General features: G+C 41.7%; 1 protein-coding gene across 5 annotated transcripts in view; it reads left to right on the top strand.

The window, feature by feature from the left end:
* The window catches only part of MTA3 (metastasis associated 1 family member 3), a 115,004-nt gene that overhangs the window by 66,969 nt on the left and 30,031 nt on the right, over nt 1-18,004 (top strand). For all 5 annotated transcript variants that reach the window (XM_081903991.1, XM_081903992.1, XM_081903993.1 and 2 more), the window contains exons 15-17: nt 9,907-9,993; nt 11,669-11,818; nt 17,486-17,517. In XM_081903991.1, coding sequence (XP_081760117.1) covers nt 9,907-9,993; nt 11,669-11,818; nt 17,486-17,517 — 269 coding nt within the window. The remainder of the gene's footprint in view (nt 1-9,906; nt 9,994-11,668; nt 11,819-17,485; nt 17,518-18,004) is intronic.

Genomic DNA, 18,004 nt, shown 5'->3' with positions numbered 1-18,004 from the left:
CCAAAGAGGAAGGTTTCTGCTTCTTGCAAAGTTGAGAAGGAGACTTGATTCAAGCAAAGTAAATCAACAGTCTTGTTTTGCTTATTGAACATTTCCTTTGAAAGGAAACATTTTTATTGCTGTTTTCTGCATTGTTTTACCACTTCTCCCTTGTTTTCATCTGAATTGAGCTTTTGTTTTCACAATGCATTCCTTCCACACTTTCACCTGTTTGCATATTCATCTTATGTCAAAATGAGAAGTGCTTCTCTGTAGGGGGAAAAAGTACATCTCATCAATGTTGGATTTTACTATTGCTCTAAAAATGAAAGAGGTATATTTTAGAATAGGAGAGTGTCTTCCAGCACACAGATACAGCTCCCAGCTAAGCCTCCCTGTTGATTGGCTTTGGTGGAAGGGGATGCTGTGATCAGCTGGGTTAAGCACTGCAGCCCAGTGGCTCCTTGAGCATACAAAACACAAGACGCATTGCAGGGGCAGAAGGTGAACACATTCATTTTAAGGGAGCTCCACATTATGATTGTGAGTATGGAGCGCCCTCCTCCCTTGCTATGAATAGGGTTCTTTTGCATGGTCAAAGATCCCCTGGACCTCAATGCTCGGCACAGCAGAAGTTGTTTCAGTACATGTTAGTGGACAGAGATCCACAGTAAAAAGATTCAGACCACAAACGCTGCTAACAATACAGCCTGCGTTCATCTCAGGGGAGCTGGCACAGTGGTGGGGCACCTCTAGACCCCCCCCCCGGAGCCCATATTTGGCCCATGAAGTCATTCCTCCCAAAATCATGCCCACCAGCGACACACCTGGTGCCATATGCAACCTCGGGTATGTCACAGGAAAGATGTGGCTTAATAGTGTGCTCCCAATTCTTCTTTGGCAAGTGGGGCTCACGGACAGCCCCACCAGGATCAGCTGCACTAGGAAGTTCCCCATTGGGGTTGCTCTCAGTGTCAGTTACTGATTGGCGTTTGGTGCATACCCCTTTGGAGATGTTGGGTAAGCGCCAGTCAGCCGGCTGATGCTATCAGTACGTCCCTTTGGTCAGCCGCTTGGCACTTCATGCGAGCCCTTTTGCAATCTGTTTGCTTGCATGATTTGCATTCCGAGTACCTGCAAAGGGGGATTTTTCCTCTGCCAGTCCATAGCTGCGAGGGCATTAACCCTGCATAAGCTATATTGAAATCAAATGATTGCTTGATGGACTCTAAGCGTAATCCGGAGCTTGTCAGTGCTTGGATCTGGAGACTGTTAATGTAATAGAAAGTCGTATCACCTTTGAGAATATATTTATATATTTAAATATAAGAAGAGCCCTGCTGGATTTGATCCAAGAGCAATATCTAGTCCAGCATCCTGTTTCACATAGTGGCCTCTGGTATGTTTCCAGGTGAGACAGAAGGACCCCCAGGCCTTTCCTGTTGTTGTTCCCCAGCTTCTGGTAATGCACAGACATATTGCCACTGAAGCTGGTGGTAGAATATAGCAATCATGACTTGGCAGGAACATTAGAATGGCAATGCTAGGTATCACCTAATAAATGCCACCTAATATTATTAGATGAATTGCTACCAACAGTAGTGTGTCTAAAAACAAAATGTGTACTGTGTACATCTGTGACTCACAGTTTTTGCTAGCTAATTCCACAAGGGAAAAATGTGTATTTTAGCAGAGTTGTAATTGTATCCATTTCTCCACAGGCTTGACGTAGTGGCACCTAACAAGCCCATGCCCTAATTTTTCATTCAATGGATGCACAAATGAATGTGCATTGCAACAACACTTTGAAATAACTGTCAAGCATTGAGAGGCTTGATGACGCATGCTAGGCTGTTGTGTTTTATTATACAATATTAATTCATCCTGTTACAACTTGATTTTGTTTTAGACCTCAAATCTCCTGTTGGAGATAAAAGATGAACATCACTTCCCTTTCATTTTTATTATGCTTCCTTGTACACAGAATAGATAACACATAATATAGTTTCATGAATGTTCCATTCAGATTCGTATGATTAAAAAACACAGATTACATTAAGAGAAACAAACTTAACGCCAAGATACTGGATTCTGAGAAAGGGAACTGTGTGCTTGTTTTGCATACATGAGTTCAATTTGCATGCTTTGTTATACCAACTTAATGTGCAGCTCCCATCATTGCATTGAGGTTTGTATGCAGAGAGGCTCAGTGGATTCTGCCCAGCAGTGGTGATGGTAATAATGTTCATTTATCTATTATTTGCAGGATTTTGAACTTCTAGGAACAAAGTAGTGTGCTGTTAGGGCAGGCATAAAAACCTATATTATACGCAAACCTGGTTTGCTGTGATGTGACTCAACTTTTAGCATGAGACCAGTGAAATAAGTGATCTAACTTCAGGCTAATGCTTCATGTAGTCTAGTAATGTCTCTGTTATCAATGTTTCCTGCAGATGTCTTTCACATCACCTGCCTTTTTCAGAAATTCCCAATATTTGAGCCTGAGAAGCTTTGTAGTTGAGGTACTTGTGGTACCACTGAGCTGAGATTCCTGGATGGCAGGGGGTTGTACTAGATAACCCTTGTGGTTCCAGATATAATTCTTTGATTCTATTATCTTCTGTAGATCTTGGAGTAATCACGGTGCAAAGATGCTCTCTTAAGAAATGGACGATGAGCATGATCTCTCAGGCCTGGGGGCAGAAAGAAACTTTTCGAGCCCACGAGTAATGCCATCACCTTTATTTACACATTGGTGTCCTTTCAATTCACTAGGGAGCTTCCCCAAGACTCTTAATATACGTGTCATGCTGAGGAATGAACTTGAGAGTGATGCTAAAGAACAGTAATCTTCTTAGCAGAATAAGTTGGAAAGCACAGGGAGATAAATAAAAGGAATGTGAACAAATTAAAGGGCTGGGACTAGCGAGGGAAGAAGCTCCCAGCGGAATTAATTACACATACACACAAGAGCTGAATGTAAAGCTGTTATACGCTGTAACATGTTGCAGCAGCTTTTTTAAAAGGGTGTAGAAGAAGGATTGTCATTTTGAGGCCTGTGCAGTGGAGTTGAATGGAAAAGGGGCAGTGATGCCGCCTCCAAAACTGCTGCTCACGCTGGCCAGGGTGGAAGGTGTGTGTGTGTGTGTGTGTGTGTGTGTTAGCCATGATTTTTGCCACTCCAGCTCCAGGCCAGTGCAATGAAGAGACCCATTGCTGATAGCTGGACTGCCTTAGTGCATTCCTGACTAGCCCAGCTGCATCTTCTTGCTTATGTCAGCTCTGAGACCCCTCAACCAGTGCAGCCCAGCAGAGTCCAGTGGAGGGAGACCTCTTCCGCATCCTGTCCCCCTGTAGCAAAGCAAGTCAAGGGTTAGGACTGACCTGCCCATTCCCTGTATACTGGTTAAGTATATGGGGGTTGTAGCCAACGATAGCTTTGCACTAATAAAAAATGCTTCCATTCACGTAAGGCAAAGCACCTAAATTTTGCCCATCTTTGTACTCTACTGCAGCCTATCCCATATTGTTCAAAAGGCTCCCTCAAGTCTCAGGAGATCTTTCTGCAAAGCCAGGTGACGCTAGGCATTTGCAATGAGTAGGAGATTGGTGAAAATTAGGTAGCCCTGTGTTGTGTGAACAGAAGTAGACAACGCGTGCCTTGGGTAGGAGGTTGGTAACTGCTTTTATAAAAATACATGAAAGTAAGAAATTCAGTGTGGAGACTGATGTAGTGCAAATGTGAAGTGAAGACAGACCTAGTGCAAAAAAATATCACCAGCCAATTATTCAGCTGTGGTGCAAGCCCAGCTTCCTCTTTGCTTCTTAAATAAAGTGGCAGTTCTGTATGCCAGAAATACCTTCAGCAGGTTGTCTATTAAGCATTGCATGAAACATTTGCTCATTGCATTAGATTTAAATGTAATTTTTTTAAAGTGCAAGGCTGTCTCCACAGATAGTGTGTGGAGTCTTTTGGTGACATCACAGAAGGTCCAGCCAATCAGCACTCTGCCCAGCTGCTTGTTCTTCCAAATTGCACAGCAATTCGCACCCACTCCTATCCTCAGCTAGGGGAAGAAAAGGTATGTTGGGACCAAGCATGGTGGACAGAGTTTCCAGTGGGGCCCCTTTTCTCTAAAAATCATTGCATGTCTCTTCATCCTACATTGAAACTGAAGGCAAGAGTTATTAGGGCCAGGGCTTAGTTAGATTTAAGGAAAGTTTCATAATTCTGAACATGGTTCTAGGGAGTTCTTTCTGTCATGTTTGTTTTCTGTTGCTGGGCTCTAACTGTAATCGCTGGTAGAAATGAACAATGGCATTTCAAAAGAAAATAATGGAGGGAAAACGCATGTGGCTAGATTAGAATTGCCAGAGCAAGCTCACCATTGTTCTGCTGGAGAAAGTTCATTTTAGTATTCAACGATTAGGGGTTAGAACTTTTAAAATTAGTTATACATTTCCAGGGAAACTACAGTCGTGCTGGGCTATTTCATTTCTGACTCAACAATAACTCTCAATGATTTGCCACACCCACATCTTGCATGCTCCAAGTAGTTACAAGAGCAATTCCCTCTCCATAAAAAATAATCCTAATGGAACCCCACTTAGTGTGAGACTGGAAATGGAACAGAATGGAAAAAAGTGCAGGAGTTAGGTAAAAGGAAGAACATGTGAAAGACGTCGTAAGCTTTATAATAAAACATTCTGAGGGTTGGCACCTGCTCATAGTTTTTATGGGTTGAATGCATTTCAGGAGCTCCAGCCATTATAAGCGGAGAACTTAAGAGCAAAGTTTGTGTTTTTTGGTGAAGGTTTTGTGAATTTGAACTAACTTCAATCAGTCCTGAATCTGGGCTGAAGTGTCAGTCTGGGATTACTTCTAAAAGAATAGGAAGAGAAAGAGCAGAGAATGCAAGCATACAGCTAGCCAGGTATCCCCGCTCATTTGGAATTAATTTGTCTCACATTCTGTGTGTGCACACACACACCCTGGATTGCACATTCCTCACATTTGTTTTATGATGTATATTTTATTGCAAACATGTATAAAATTCTAAGTGCTACACCATAGCTTTAATACAAAAATACAACCCAAAACCAACCAACAGCAGTATATTAACAAGGAGTAGCATATTGGAGAAAAGCAAAGCAAAAAATATATCAGGGGAAACAGGGTCTTGTCTTAAGGATCAGAGGGAGCTGCGCAAAAAAGCTTTCTGTTTTTACAGTATGTCTGAAGCAACTGATGACTGCTGCTTCATGTACATCAGAGGGGGAAATAGTCCATTGTATAACAGTGTTTCTCTAACTTGGGTCTCCAGCTGTTGTTGGACTACAAATACCATCATCCCTAGCTACCAGGGATGATGGAAATTATAGTCCAACTACAACTGGAGGCCCAAGTTACAGAAACACTGATTCGGGGGGCAAAAGCAGAAAATGCCCGTTTTTGGGTCACTGCCCTGTGATATTCATAGAATTCATAGAATCCATAGAATTTCCCCAGGTGATTGAAATGGGTTAGGCGATATTTCATGTGACATGGCAGTCCTTGGCAAAAATTAAAAACTCTCAATATTCATGACAGTTTTATTTGTGTGTCAGTACATTTTAGTATAAAAACTCACCCATAATAACCATATGAATGCATGCAAGCATTCTTTTTGTAATAGGCGTCCCGAAACTTTTATTTCTCATATTGACTTGCACCATGCCCTATAAAATTACACCTTTGGAAGTTGTGCAGGTTCAGATAAGCCATTATTTCTTCCAGCATATTTTTGGCCTCTGCTATTGTTTTCCATGCTGGATTAATGAAATAGGGAATTTATATCTTGCACTTTGGCTTTTACGTTTCTACTGAGGCAAAGCCAGATGAATTTTTGGTCTTTGTGATGCTATGGCATTAAGTTGTATTTTAAAAGGGTTAGTGGATTTGTGTGGGAAGTGTGTGGAGATAGGATTACATAAAATAAAATACGTGAGCAAAGTTTAAAATGCCTAGTTGGTTTTGAATTCCTCTGTTCACTGAAAGCATAATAAAAGGGGCTGTTCCTGAAAATTAAACTAATAAATCTTGCAATATACACATTCCTTATACAGCAACATCCTCCATTGTTTCATTGCATAGTTATTTGAATTAGAAATGTTCTCAGGTTCAATTTTGGCTCTTTTGAAAGAACTCAGTATTTTGGAATTTTATTCAAGCTCTTCTGCTGTAGTCTGACTTATTGAGGTGTTGATTCTCCAATACTATAAAGTATTATCTTCTGTTTAACATACACTTCTAACAGGGGGAGAAAGAGAGAATGAAGGTTCTACAGTACTTTCATACTTATAATTTGGACTGAGCAAAGGGGAAAGGATTGGATTTTGAAACTCCAATGGCTTCTGGGATCTTAAAGGGTCAAATGATCTTTGCTCAAGTTTTGAAAGACAGAGGGTTATTCCGTTCCATTGAAGCCATATAGTTGATCTTGAAAGTTCAGACCTGATGAACTTTCACATCTGATCTAATCTGAATACACTCTATTATACATGCAGTACCTAAAATGCTCTGTCAGCACAAGGATTTCTCTTTGCATAATGGAACATTATATTCCTCTCCTTCCCCCTGTTCCACCCTAAATCTGTCTGAGGTTCCCGTCAACCCTCAGAAAAAATTAGGGGATGGAGCTGGGGAAAGGGAAGGAAATCCCATTGTACAAGGGGAGATATTTGCAGGAATGGGCTTCTGTACAGAGATTATGCACAAGAGGCATAAAAAACAGGCATGCCTTCCTTACTAATCCCTATCCAATGCCGTTCAAACAAATGCAGCCTTTATTTCGGCCTTTCACCCTGAGGTAACTTGGTTTGTGTGGAATTTAGGGCAATGCAGGCTGGTGCACGGACAGCAGAATAACTAGGTCAGGAAAGGCTGCAATCCTATGCACACTCCCTTGAGAGTTGAATTTGATAGGATTTTATTCTGAGTCAACATGCACAGTAAGCCAGTGTGGTCCAATGGTTAGAACGTGTCAGATGAGGAGCCAGGAGACCCCCGTTTCTAATTTTCACTCAGACATGAAGTGGCTTGAGCCAGTCACCATTTCCCAGTCTAGCCTACCTCACAAGTTTGTTGTGAGACTAAAACGGCGGGGGTCCGAACCATCCATGCCGTATTTAGCTAACCTGGAGGAAAGGTGGGATATAAGTGTATCAAATAAATAAAAGTGAGTTGTAAAAATAGCATCATTATGAATTCTTCCTGTTTTGGTTCCTTGACGGATCCTCATTAATGAGAGTATGATGAGATTCAAACACCATTGTTTTTCAATTCAGGTGACAGCTAATTATGGAGCACTGGAGATAATTGCCTGCCTTTTTGCTTTGTTTTCTTTTATTCCACCTGAACCTTTTCTCGGGAGGCTGTGAATCAGCTGATGAGCACTTTTATGAGGTACAGTTCTGGTTGATCACCTCAGAACAAATAACGTAGAGCTGGGAAACCTTCAGAAAAGCACAACCGAAATAATCAAGGGATGGAGCAACTCCCCTGTGGCGAAAGCTTGCAGACATTTGGTACTTTTTAGTGTAGAAGTCATCTGTTAAGAGTGTAGAACATTACATGTGGTGTGGATAAAGTGAACAGGGAGAGGTTTCCCCCCCTCACAGCACTAGAAAACGTGGACTTCCATTGAAGCTGAATGCTGGACGATTCAGGACAGTCAAAAGACAGTACTTCACACAGCCTGGCAACCAATACAGTTGCCACAGCTTTCACTTTCAGTAGCAGCAGTGCACGCAAACATAGACACACACTTTGGAGGCGGGGGAGGTGTGCTACTGGAATGAGCCCTACCTCTGAGAAATTGTTGGAGAATTTCCCCTCATCGGGAGAAAAATCCAGTGAAATGGTCCACCATTTTCTTTGTCCACAAACAGAGGACAACTACTATTCATGTGCCTGGGTTTGGGTGGTTACTTCCTCACTTTAACCCAGGGGTGAGGAATCCTTGAATGACGAACTCCCATCATCCATTGCCATTGGCCATGCTTGCTGGGGCTGATGGGAGTTGTAGTTCAGCAACATCTAGCAGGCCAAAGGTTCCCCACCCCTGCTATAGCCAACACACCATGGCGACTCTTATGAGAGAACTGTAGGCAAGTAAAATGGTAACTTACTGCAGAGGAAAATCAGGTCACATTTGTGCAACTATCTGAGTAAGGTCTTGTGAAAGGTCTTTCTACAAAGACCCTTGAATGGTGCAGCTTTTCCACATAGGCTGGGCTTGGATTCCAATGCTGCTGAGCCAGAGCCAGAGAGGACTTCAATGGATGTTTCTGCTCCTTCACTCCATAGCTCCAGTCTTACACCCAACAGACTTCTAGTTTATTGGTACATATGCTGTGCTTTATGCTTGCTATAACATTATACATTTTATTTTTATTTCCAAATCGTCTTTACAGTTTGTCTTTGTTATGCAGTCATTATCCTACAAGGTGTTTTTAGTTTTGTTTTCAAGTGGTACATTGTGACAGGTTAAATTTTAAAAATAGCAACTACTAGAGCCCAGTGCTCACATGGATCACGGAAGGGCATAAGTTTGTAGAGTGAGGAGTGGCACTGTTTCTTTTTCTTTCACTAACCAGTTGGTAAGAGCACTAGACTCTTAATTTCAGGGGCGTGGGTTTGAGCCCCACATTGGGCGAATGATTCCTGCATTGCAGAGTGTTGGACTAAAGGACCCTTGTCGTCCTTTCCAACTCTACAATTCTGCGAATCTGTGAAAGCCCCAAATGTGAACTCCTGCTCATGAGTAGGTCTGGGTGCTCTGGTTACTTGATTAAATGGATGTCCTGACCACACTGAACCCCTGATTGCTGACATGTCTGCTGAGATACCCATGAACCTCTGCTACTTAACTGCAGGATTCTAAATTATGGTCCAGAGCAGTGTTCTCCAACCTTGGATGTCCATATGTTCTTGGACTATACCCCCCACCTTCCCCAAAGAGTTTAGCCAATGGTTGCAGATGATGGGAGTTGTAGTCCACCAACACCTGGGGATCTAAGGTCAAAGAACACTGGTCTAGAGCTGAATGGGCAGTTTTGTCTGCTGAGGGACACATTCTCTCAGAGCCAACAATGGGTAGAGCCGCAGACAAGAGTATTCTGAATTAACTAATCCTGGAATAAAGATCACCTTACTTCAATTTTCACCATAGCTACCTCAGTCCTATGTATGTCTTCTCAAAAACAATCTCTACTGAATTTGATGGGATTATTCTCAGAGAATTTTAAAAGACATAACAAATCAATACAGCTACAGTTCTGGAGAGCAAGTGAAATTAATTCCTTTCTGGTTTAGTGTGCTACAAACACATAGCAGAAGCCTTCCAATTCCCTGTTCGTTCTGGTTCTCTCAGTGTCTCTCTCAACAATGGTGTCCTTCTGGATAACCCATTTGAGCCCAGCTCAGGAAGTACATTTATTCCAGACCACATTGCATGGGTGTCTTCAGAAGGTGGTGCTGGGGACACACAATTATGAACCCTAACCAGAGTTCCCTGGAAAAGAGGATTGATTGTTAAACCACTCTGAGAATTGTAGCTTTGTGAGGAGGAGAATAAGGGTCTCCAACAACTCTCAGCACCCTCAACAAACGATAGCTACCAGCTTTCTTTGAGGGAATCTGTGACATGGTATCATAGTGCTTTAAATGTATAGTGCAGATGTCTGGCTGCCTATCATGCAGATGCACATTGGAGAGTGAAATCCTTCCAATGGCACTAGTGCTGTCTTCTTCCAGGAAAACCTGTCAGCCGTTATTGATCTTCTCATCAATGAGACCCTTGACAAGCTTCGGAAAGCTGTGGCTGTCATTGGTTCTTCATCCTACCCTACTCCGTCTTAAAATAACATTCTGTTTTCGATCCCTAGATGCTGACAGACATTGTGAATTTGTTGGAAATCCTTTGAAGATTAAAAGTACTCGGAAATCATTATCATGTATCATTGGATACTTGGGTGAGTTCTTGTTTAGCGAAATGAGCCGTAAGTCATAAAATGAGTGTTTAAATGTCCTATCCAGGACCAGCCCACCCATAAGACAGACTGGAGCAGCCGCCTTAGGTGGTAGAATGCCAAGGGTTGGTGCCTCCATGGGCACCTCTCCTGCCACAGTGGCTTCCAGGGAGATCTCTTCAGATCTTGTGGAGCTCGCCTGAGAACTTGTACCTGCCACTGCTTCTCCTCACTTACCCCAGGGCCAGGGGTGTCCTGCCCACTGCCACAAGAGAAGCAAGGAGAAGTGGATGTGGCTTCTGGGTTCTGGTGAGATCTTTCAGATCTGTCGCGCAATCTTGCTGGAACCTGTAATGTACAGCTGCACAACCCTGGTAAGGCAACACCTTTCCATTTCACCTCAGGCAGGCAACAAAATGGGACGGGCTGCCCCATGTCCTATCAAAAGTCCTGTCAGAGGTCTTTCAAACATAATAGGCATGTTTCAGTGTGCAGTTGAGATTAATTGAATATATTAGGTTTCTGGTGGCATGTTGATAGCAAGGACATAAGGAATAATTTTTTTAACGGAACCTTTCTTCTCAGGGCCAGTTTATAGACATGATAGTTCATTGTGTGTTGTTTGTTGCTGAATCATTGGTATTTCAAAAATAAATAACTGACTGACTGTGGCATAGGGGATAACACACACACACCAACCTTGAATAGAATTGCCCTTTTCTGTATCTGCTATGTGCAATAACAGAAAAAACTTTCATTTGCCACAGGTGTGGGGAGTGGGATGAGGATTATATTTCTTACCTGCCTTCCACCACCAGGTCTCAGCAATTTAAAATTTAATATTAAAAATGGTTTAAATCAAATGGCCATCATGGGAATAGGGTGGGTGAAGAAAACATATCTCAGGTGTCAAAGGCTAGGGAAAAGTGCTTCTTCTTCAGCATACATTGGAAATTGTTTAAGGAAGCTGTCAGACACAACACACTGATTGGAAAAGTGGAAGAGGCAAAGAACTAAACAATATACCCTGTGCTGTATACACACACACATATAAACACATGCTCTGTTGCTTATCTGGCTTATCTCATCCCAGCTATTCCCATCCCCACCCCTCAGTTAAGTTAAGCACACTAGGCCAAATTATGTGATAAATATCACATCTATTTTTTTGCCTCAAATGTGCTTATTTACTACATGCATACCTGTGTTCAACGTAACAGGTAAGCAAGCCTTGTGCTGTTGAACAATGAGATGATCAATGCAGTTAATTCTACCATCTGTGTGCCAGGCTGATAAAGGGAAATCCTGTAAACATCTATTTAAAGCTGGTGCACATATTCCAAAATATCTGCATGCTGGGAAGCAATATGCTTTTTTAAAAAGCTTTTAAATAAGCAACTGCTAGAAAAGCAGCAACCCCAGGTTGTCAATGGCGTGCTATTTCAACTAGATTTTACACAGCTTAAATCACTTTTCTCTTCTGCTCTCTTCACAGCAACAGTTAAGGTCAAGTAACTGAAGGAGCATTTTCCTGTTCTTTTTTATGTGGGGTAGTGTGATAACATCTCTAAGATTTTAGATCCTGAAGTAGGAAAATTGGAAGCAAACCGTTGACATGATGATGATTTGAAATAATTTCAGCAATATATTTTTTGTTGTCCCCCCCGCCAAATCACAGAGATTCATCCTGCCATGAAGCCTAATATAATCAAGTCAACACCAAGCCTTCAGAGTTCAATGGCAAAGAGGTTGCTCGCTCCCCCTGGCCACTCATCGTTAAGTATTTTGGGGAAGAGAAACTACAGCCACCATCACAACGGCCTGGATGGTATGTGTAAATAAACTGACATCTGAAATAACTATTCTTTTTTGCAATGTGTGTATAATCTAAAGGCAGCATCTTTGCTTCTTTCAATCTGGGCATTGGTATCTTCTACAACAGGCTTCCTCAACCTCGGACCTCCAGATGTTTTGAGACTACAATTCCCATCATCCCTGACCACTGGTCCTGCTAGCTAGGGATCATGGGAGTTGTAGGCCAAAAACCAAGGTTGAGGAAGCCTGTTCTACAATAATAGCCAGCTTAGTCCCTCTTTGACGATAGGATTGGAGTTAACATAGGACCATTGGAAAACAAAGCCCAGTTGCTAGGTTGCAAGTGAGGCCAGTGGTTCTAGGGGAGAAGAAAGCAGGCAGCCATGGGCCCTGATGTGCAGGTAGGCCTTGGCAGTTGCTATGGCAACAGAGCCTTGGGACCAAGATACAAGGCAGCCTGGCAGTGAGGTATTTAGGGAGGGGCAGCTGGTCTGGTGAAGGAAGGAAGGAATTTGTGAAGGAATTCCCTGCAGCTGCCACTTGACGCATTGAATCTTCCTGCTCTTTGTCAGGTGGAGGAGAGGAGATGCTATCGTGCTGGAAGCCATGGATAAAATGTGGCCAACACTTTTTAATTAATTACTAGAATGTGCCCGGGAGATGTGGGTTGTGTCGCTGTCCCTTTTCTCCTGTCCATCATCCTATTTCAGGGAAGACCAGTGGCTGTACTTGCTGGAAAGATCCATTTAGAAGCAACTGTCAGTGGAAAAGCATTTGGCTGCTGAGCGGCTGAGCTACTAATCAGGCAGCATCCAGTTCAAATATTAGTGACATTGTCTTGGCTCCAGATAATATGCCAAGGGAGGGAGGGTAGTAATAATTACTGACTTTACAGGGATGGCCACAAGGTAATGTGTGTGATGTATTTTGAGCATTCTATGTAGGTGGTCAATAATCCTGAATATTAACCATGTTAGCATTGGAAATGGCAAGCCAGTTTGTGTGTACGCAAAATGCACTGTGTTTGAATTTATATATTTTTTGGCTTGAATTAAAGCAAAGTATCCCAAGGGGAAGAGCCATTAGGCAATTTTTGCTTCTGTGTTACACTGCTGTGAGATAAGTGGGCTTTTTTTGTTTGTTATTTTTGCTTAATTTTGGGTTGGGAAGCCTAGACCTAAGCAATGGATCACCACTTTCCAAGCAATGTATTTGATTTGGTAATCTGGTACAGAGATATGCTTTAAACTTTTTATATTGATCCGCTGTGTACCCGCTATTGAATCTAGTAATAGCTTAAAACTGTTTTGGGAAGATCAGAACAAGATTTTCATTCATAGCTCTATTTTGATTTCACTTGTTAACTTGTGCTGAATATGTGCACAATATGTTTATTTTGTCAGCCGAGGGGTAATGTGCTGAAACTGGCTAGAGTGTAAAATCTCTCTCAAGGAATTATTCAGATTTTGCAGCCCTAAAATGATACAACCCCACTTCTCATTAATCTGTGGTGTTTGCATTACTGATTGCATAAAAAAGGGCATCATATTCCATCCCTTCTTCCAAAACCTGGATTAGGTTCCTGGTTGAAAAGATTACTGAAGCATTGCCATTTTGAGCACTCAAAGCACTGTATAAATGGCAACACTTGCAATGACAATATTTGTAATGGAACCACCTATACAAGGCCCAAAGTGGGTATTAGGAGACATTTGTTTGGTTCACATTAACCAAATTTTCACTTCCTGAACCAATAGCAAAGTTGAAACAGTCAACATTTGAATTTTGCACTTCTCTGAATTTTGCATATGTGTACATGTTAAAATGCACATACTGTATTAGTGATTTATGTGTTTTAATGCATATAAGAGGCTCAAGGAAACATCATGATTCAAGTGTCCATCAAATTAGAGTTTGAAGAGGGATCTGTTTTAAACAGATTTCTATACAGAATTGAATACTTCCAATCCAGCTGAGCTTTGCCTGCATTGGATGGCCTCTCGCCCATTGAGCTCCAAGCTGCTTATACATTGGGTGTTGTTGTTGTTAAACAGCCTGATTAAACATGTGCAGATAATATACAATTATTTGCATATTGTGTATAAAAGAAGAGTACTCCATGTGGGTATATTTCTGCAGGCTCATTTTGTATATATTAATATGTAAGTATTTTTATAAAGTCATGTGCATTGTTGAATATATGTGATTATTTTAGGAAACCTGGAGTATATATGTATATAATATTTATGTAGTATTATACATATAGTAATAATTATAATAATGTACATTTCATGTGAGAATTGTTTTTAGTTTTAGTGGGACCATTTAAAAAAAACCAAAATTCTTCTCATCAATTTCACTTGGCAAGATAGGAATTAAAAAAAATATATCTTTTTTTAAAAAAAAGAAAATACCATATCTAATTCAGTTATGCATCTGGATCAGTTGTGTGCATGGTAGCCTGTTTCTGCGTATGGGCCCTCTTTACTGGACTGAAGCACCCATCTTTTGTGGAGAAAATAGGTGCTGAGACTGGAAAATATTTAGGTGTTGGCATTTTCCTCCAACATCACTCTTAGTTTGCTTCAGTGAATGGTAAAGGTAATCAGCAATCCAGGTTCTCAGCAAACATGTCAGGATGCATAGTTTTTTCAATAACTCTTGCTGGACGGCGAAAGTTCCCAAGTTAGCAGAGTGAACACCTCCATCTCCGTGTGCTAAGAAAAACTCAATGAATCATTATTATTTTTTGTCTCAAGTTACAAAATCATGGGAAGCAAAAATGTCATTGCTGCCTTCACTTTCTGGCCAACACTTTGCTTTTAAACAGGAAAGATTCACACAATGACATGAGAATGGAAGCTTCACTTCTCTCCACATCTGGAAGTAATTGAATTATATATCTTTGCGGTGACAGATTTCATAGAATGCTAAAGTAGGCTAGCTCAGTGCAACTGACAAAGCGCTTGTTTGCAGTATTACCTGAATATAGCTTGTTTTATTTTATGTTATTTAGATTTATTGCCAAATCAGGGCAGGTAAATAAAAGTAAAGGCCCTACACTGGCTCCCAGTACATTTCCAAGCACATTTCCAAGTGTTGGTGCTGACCTTTAAAGCCATAAATGGTCCTTGCCCAGTATACCTGAAGGAGCGTCTCCACCCCCAATGTTCAACCCTAAGATCTAGATCTGAGAACTTTCTGACATTCCCCTCAATTTAGAAGTGCTGGGGTATATTTTTGGAGACAGGAAGGAAATGAATTTAAACAATCTTTAAAAGCAGTATTTGATTTGTTCTCTCTTTGCCCCGTCTCTTCTTTTTTTCTTCATTGACATACGGAGAAGCACCTGACATTTCTGTCTGAAATCTGTTTTCAGTTCCTAGCTCATCTCCTTGGGAAACAAAATTCCAATATGCAACCCTGAGTCACCTTAATGTTTTAGCAATGACATAAACACTCATTCCAAGAGTTGCTGGAAGAAGCCTCACTTGTTATTGCATTTTATAACTTTGGGGGCTCTCAAATTATATTTCTGTGTAACATTAATTTTACATGGAAGCATATGCGATCTTAATTTAGTAAGCTTGCTGGTTCCTGATATACTTACTATAACACACACCCCAGTGCTACATTAGAGTTTCTCCTTGTGAAAAAATAAAAGTAAGATATAAATATGAAAAAGAATAAATAATACAATTCAGACTGTAGAAAACAGTAATGTGGAGCAAAGCCCCTATTTCTCAGGTGTGGGGCCCTACAAATAAATACCTAAACTTAATTCTCTGTGTCCAGCCAGGGTGAAAGCCATTGTGGTGTAATGGTTAGAGTGTCAGACTAGGACCTAGCAGACTCTGGCTTCAAATTTCCCCTAAGCTGTGAAACCCACTCGACTGACCCAGCATCAGTAGACTAAAGTCCAACTACAAATGTTCCAGTAAGTTACAGTTTTCGGTATGACATGCACTCCATTCTGCTTTAGACCACTTTCTCTCAATGCTAGTGATTTATAGGTTCCTGCAAACGTAATTCTCTGACTACACCACAATTATTTTTTCTTGTTTGCATCTAGGAACTTTGTCTTAATTGTCTAGCTGAAATTGTCAGACTTGTTTCCTCAAGTGATTGTTCTGCTTTTAGCAACATTGATTAGCTAAGCTCAGATTTTCACTTGACGCAGCACTGCCAAAGTAGCTTCACCTGTGGGTACGAAAGGAAATTGCATCCAGGTTAGTTTGACTTTAGCAACTTCAAAGCCCTTAAAAAGCATAATAAAAACAAATCATGTGTTTGATTTGTTGGGGAGCAGGGACAGATTGCTGGCAATTGATCTTGTTGTTGTTGTTTAGTCGTATCCGACTCTTTGTGACCCCATGGACCAGAGCACGCCAGGCACTCCTGTCTTCCACTGCCTCCTGCAGTTTGGTCAAACTCATGCTGGTAGCTTCGAGAACACTATCCAACCATCTCGTCCTCTGTCGTCCCCTTCTCCTTGTGCCCTCCATCTTTCCCAACATCAGGGTCTTTTCCAGGGAGTTTTCTCTTCTCATGAGGTGGCCAAAGTATTAAAGCCTCAGCTTCACGATCTGTCCTTCCAGTGAGCACTCAGGGCTGATTTCCTTAAGAATGGATAGGTTTGATCTTCTTGCAGTCCATCGGACTCTCAAGAGTCTCCTCCAGCGCCATAATTCAAAAGCACCAATTCTTCGGCGATCAGCCTTCTTTATGGTCCAGCTCTCACTTCCATACATCACTACTGGGAAAACCATAGCTTTTACTATACGGACCTTTGTTGGCAAGGTGATGTCTCTACTTTTTAAGATGCTGTCTAGGTTTGTCATTGCTTTTCTCCCAAGAAGCAGGCGTCCATTAATTTCATGGCTGCTGTCACTATCTGCAGTGATCGGCAACTGATCTAGATCTGTTCAAAACTAATTGTAGTAGGACAACCTGGTTTTCCCTAGTGATGAGGAAGTGATTTAGTAGGCCAAGGGGGACCTTTCTGGTGAGCTTGGGAATAGTCAGAGGCCAAGAGACTGTTCTCATGGGTATGTGATGCAATTTTTACTCCTGAATGTACTAATTTTGAATCTGTGTGGTGCTTGGATGGGGCACTTATCAGGGAACCATATATAACAGAGCTGGGGAAATGTTTTCAAGTCTGAGGGTCACAAACCAGTTGTGGAATGGGCCAGAGGCAAACATGTGTGAGATTTTTGTCAAAGGACAAGAGAGTGGGGCAAAGGATGCAAATCTTACCCTCTATCAAATGGCTGTCCTCTTCTTAACTAATCTCCAGTGAAGGACAGTCCACTGCCTCTCAAAGCAGTTTGTTCCACTGTCAAATAGCTGTTAGGAAGTTTCTTTAAACTTTTAGCAGAAAACACCTTCTTTGCATTTTCCACCCATTGGTTCTTGTCCTGCCGTCCAAAGCAACAGCAAATAAATCTGCTCTATTTTCTATGTGCCAGGCATTCCTATATTTGAAGATGCCATCTGCTGTGGTGGGCCCTGTAATTGCAAGGTTGCCTCTGTAGTTGGAGCTCTCTGTATGGCATTCTGTATCTTTCAGTATTACGGTTGCTCTTGAGGAAGCTGCAATGAAAATAATTTGTTGTAAAGGGATGTGTGTAAGCTAATATAGGTCTAATCTGTGGTATTGTGTGTGGTTTTGTTTTAGGACTCTCCAGTCATACACATGGGACTAAAATGGTAAGTTCTAACATTTTTCTATCTGATTTTACTGGATTTGGACTTAAAGAATGTGCAAATCCTATGCATGGTTACTCAGAAACTAATGTGTCCGTTAGGATTTGCTCTCAAGTAAATGTGCATAGGAAGGATTGCAGCCTTAGTACCAGAAGTGGCTCATAGGACATGGAGGGGCGAAAATGCTTGCTCCCTGGCAGCTGGGTTGCTGATGTTTACTGGGAGAGATGGGGAAAATGGAGTGGTGAGGAGGTTGTTGTGGTGCCAACACACCAGCAGGAGCACCAGATAGGGTCTACACTGATGCCTTTGCACTGGACCAACCTCTCTTGCCTTTTCCCTCTCCCTCCTGGTAAACAACAGCAACATGCCTGCCGGGATGCTCCTTCCCACCCGATGAGACACCTGGTGGCATCTTCTTCTGAAATCTATTGTGCGTGGGGAGCCAATGTGAAACAGTGGCAAACAAGTGTTGGATTTGGAGGCACAG

The sequence above is a fragment of the Podarcis melisellensis genome, assembly GCF_964234715.1.
Source record: "Podarcis melisellensis genome assembly, chromosome: 3".
NCBI lineage: Eukaryota > Metazoa > Chordata > Lepidosauria > Squamata > Lacertidae > Podarcis > Podarcis melisellensis.
The sequence above is the reverse complement of the archived record's forward strand: the minus strand, read 5'-3'. Positions and strand labels throughout refer to the sequence as shown.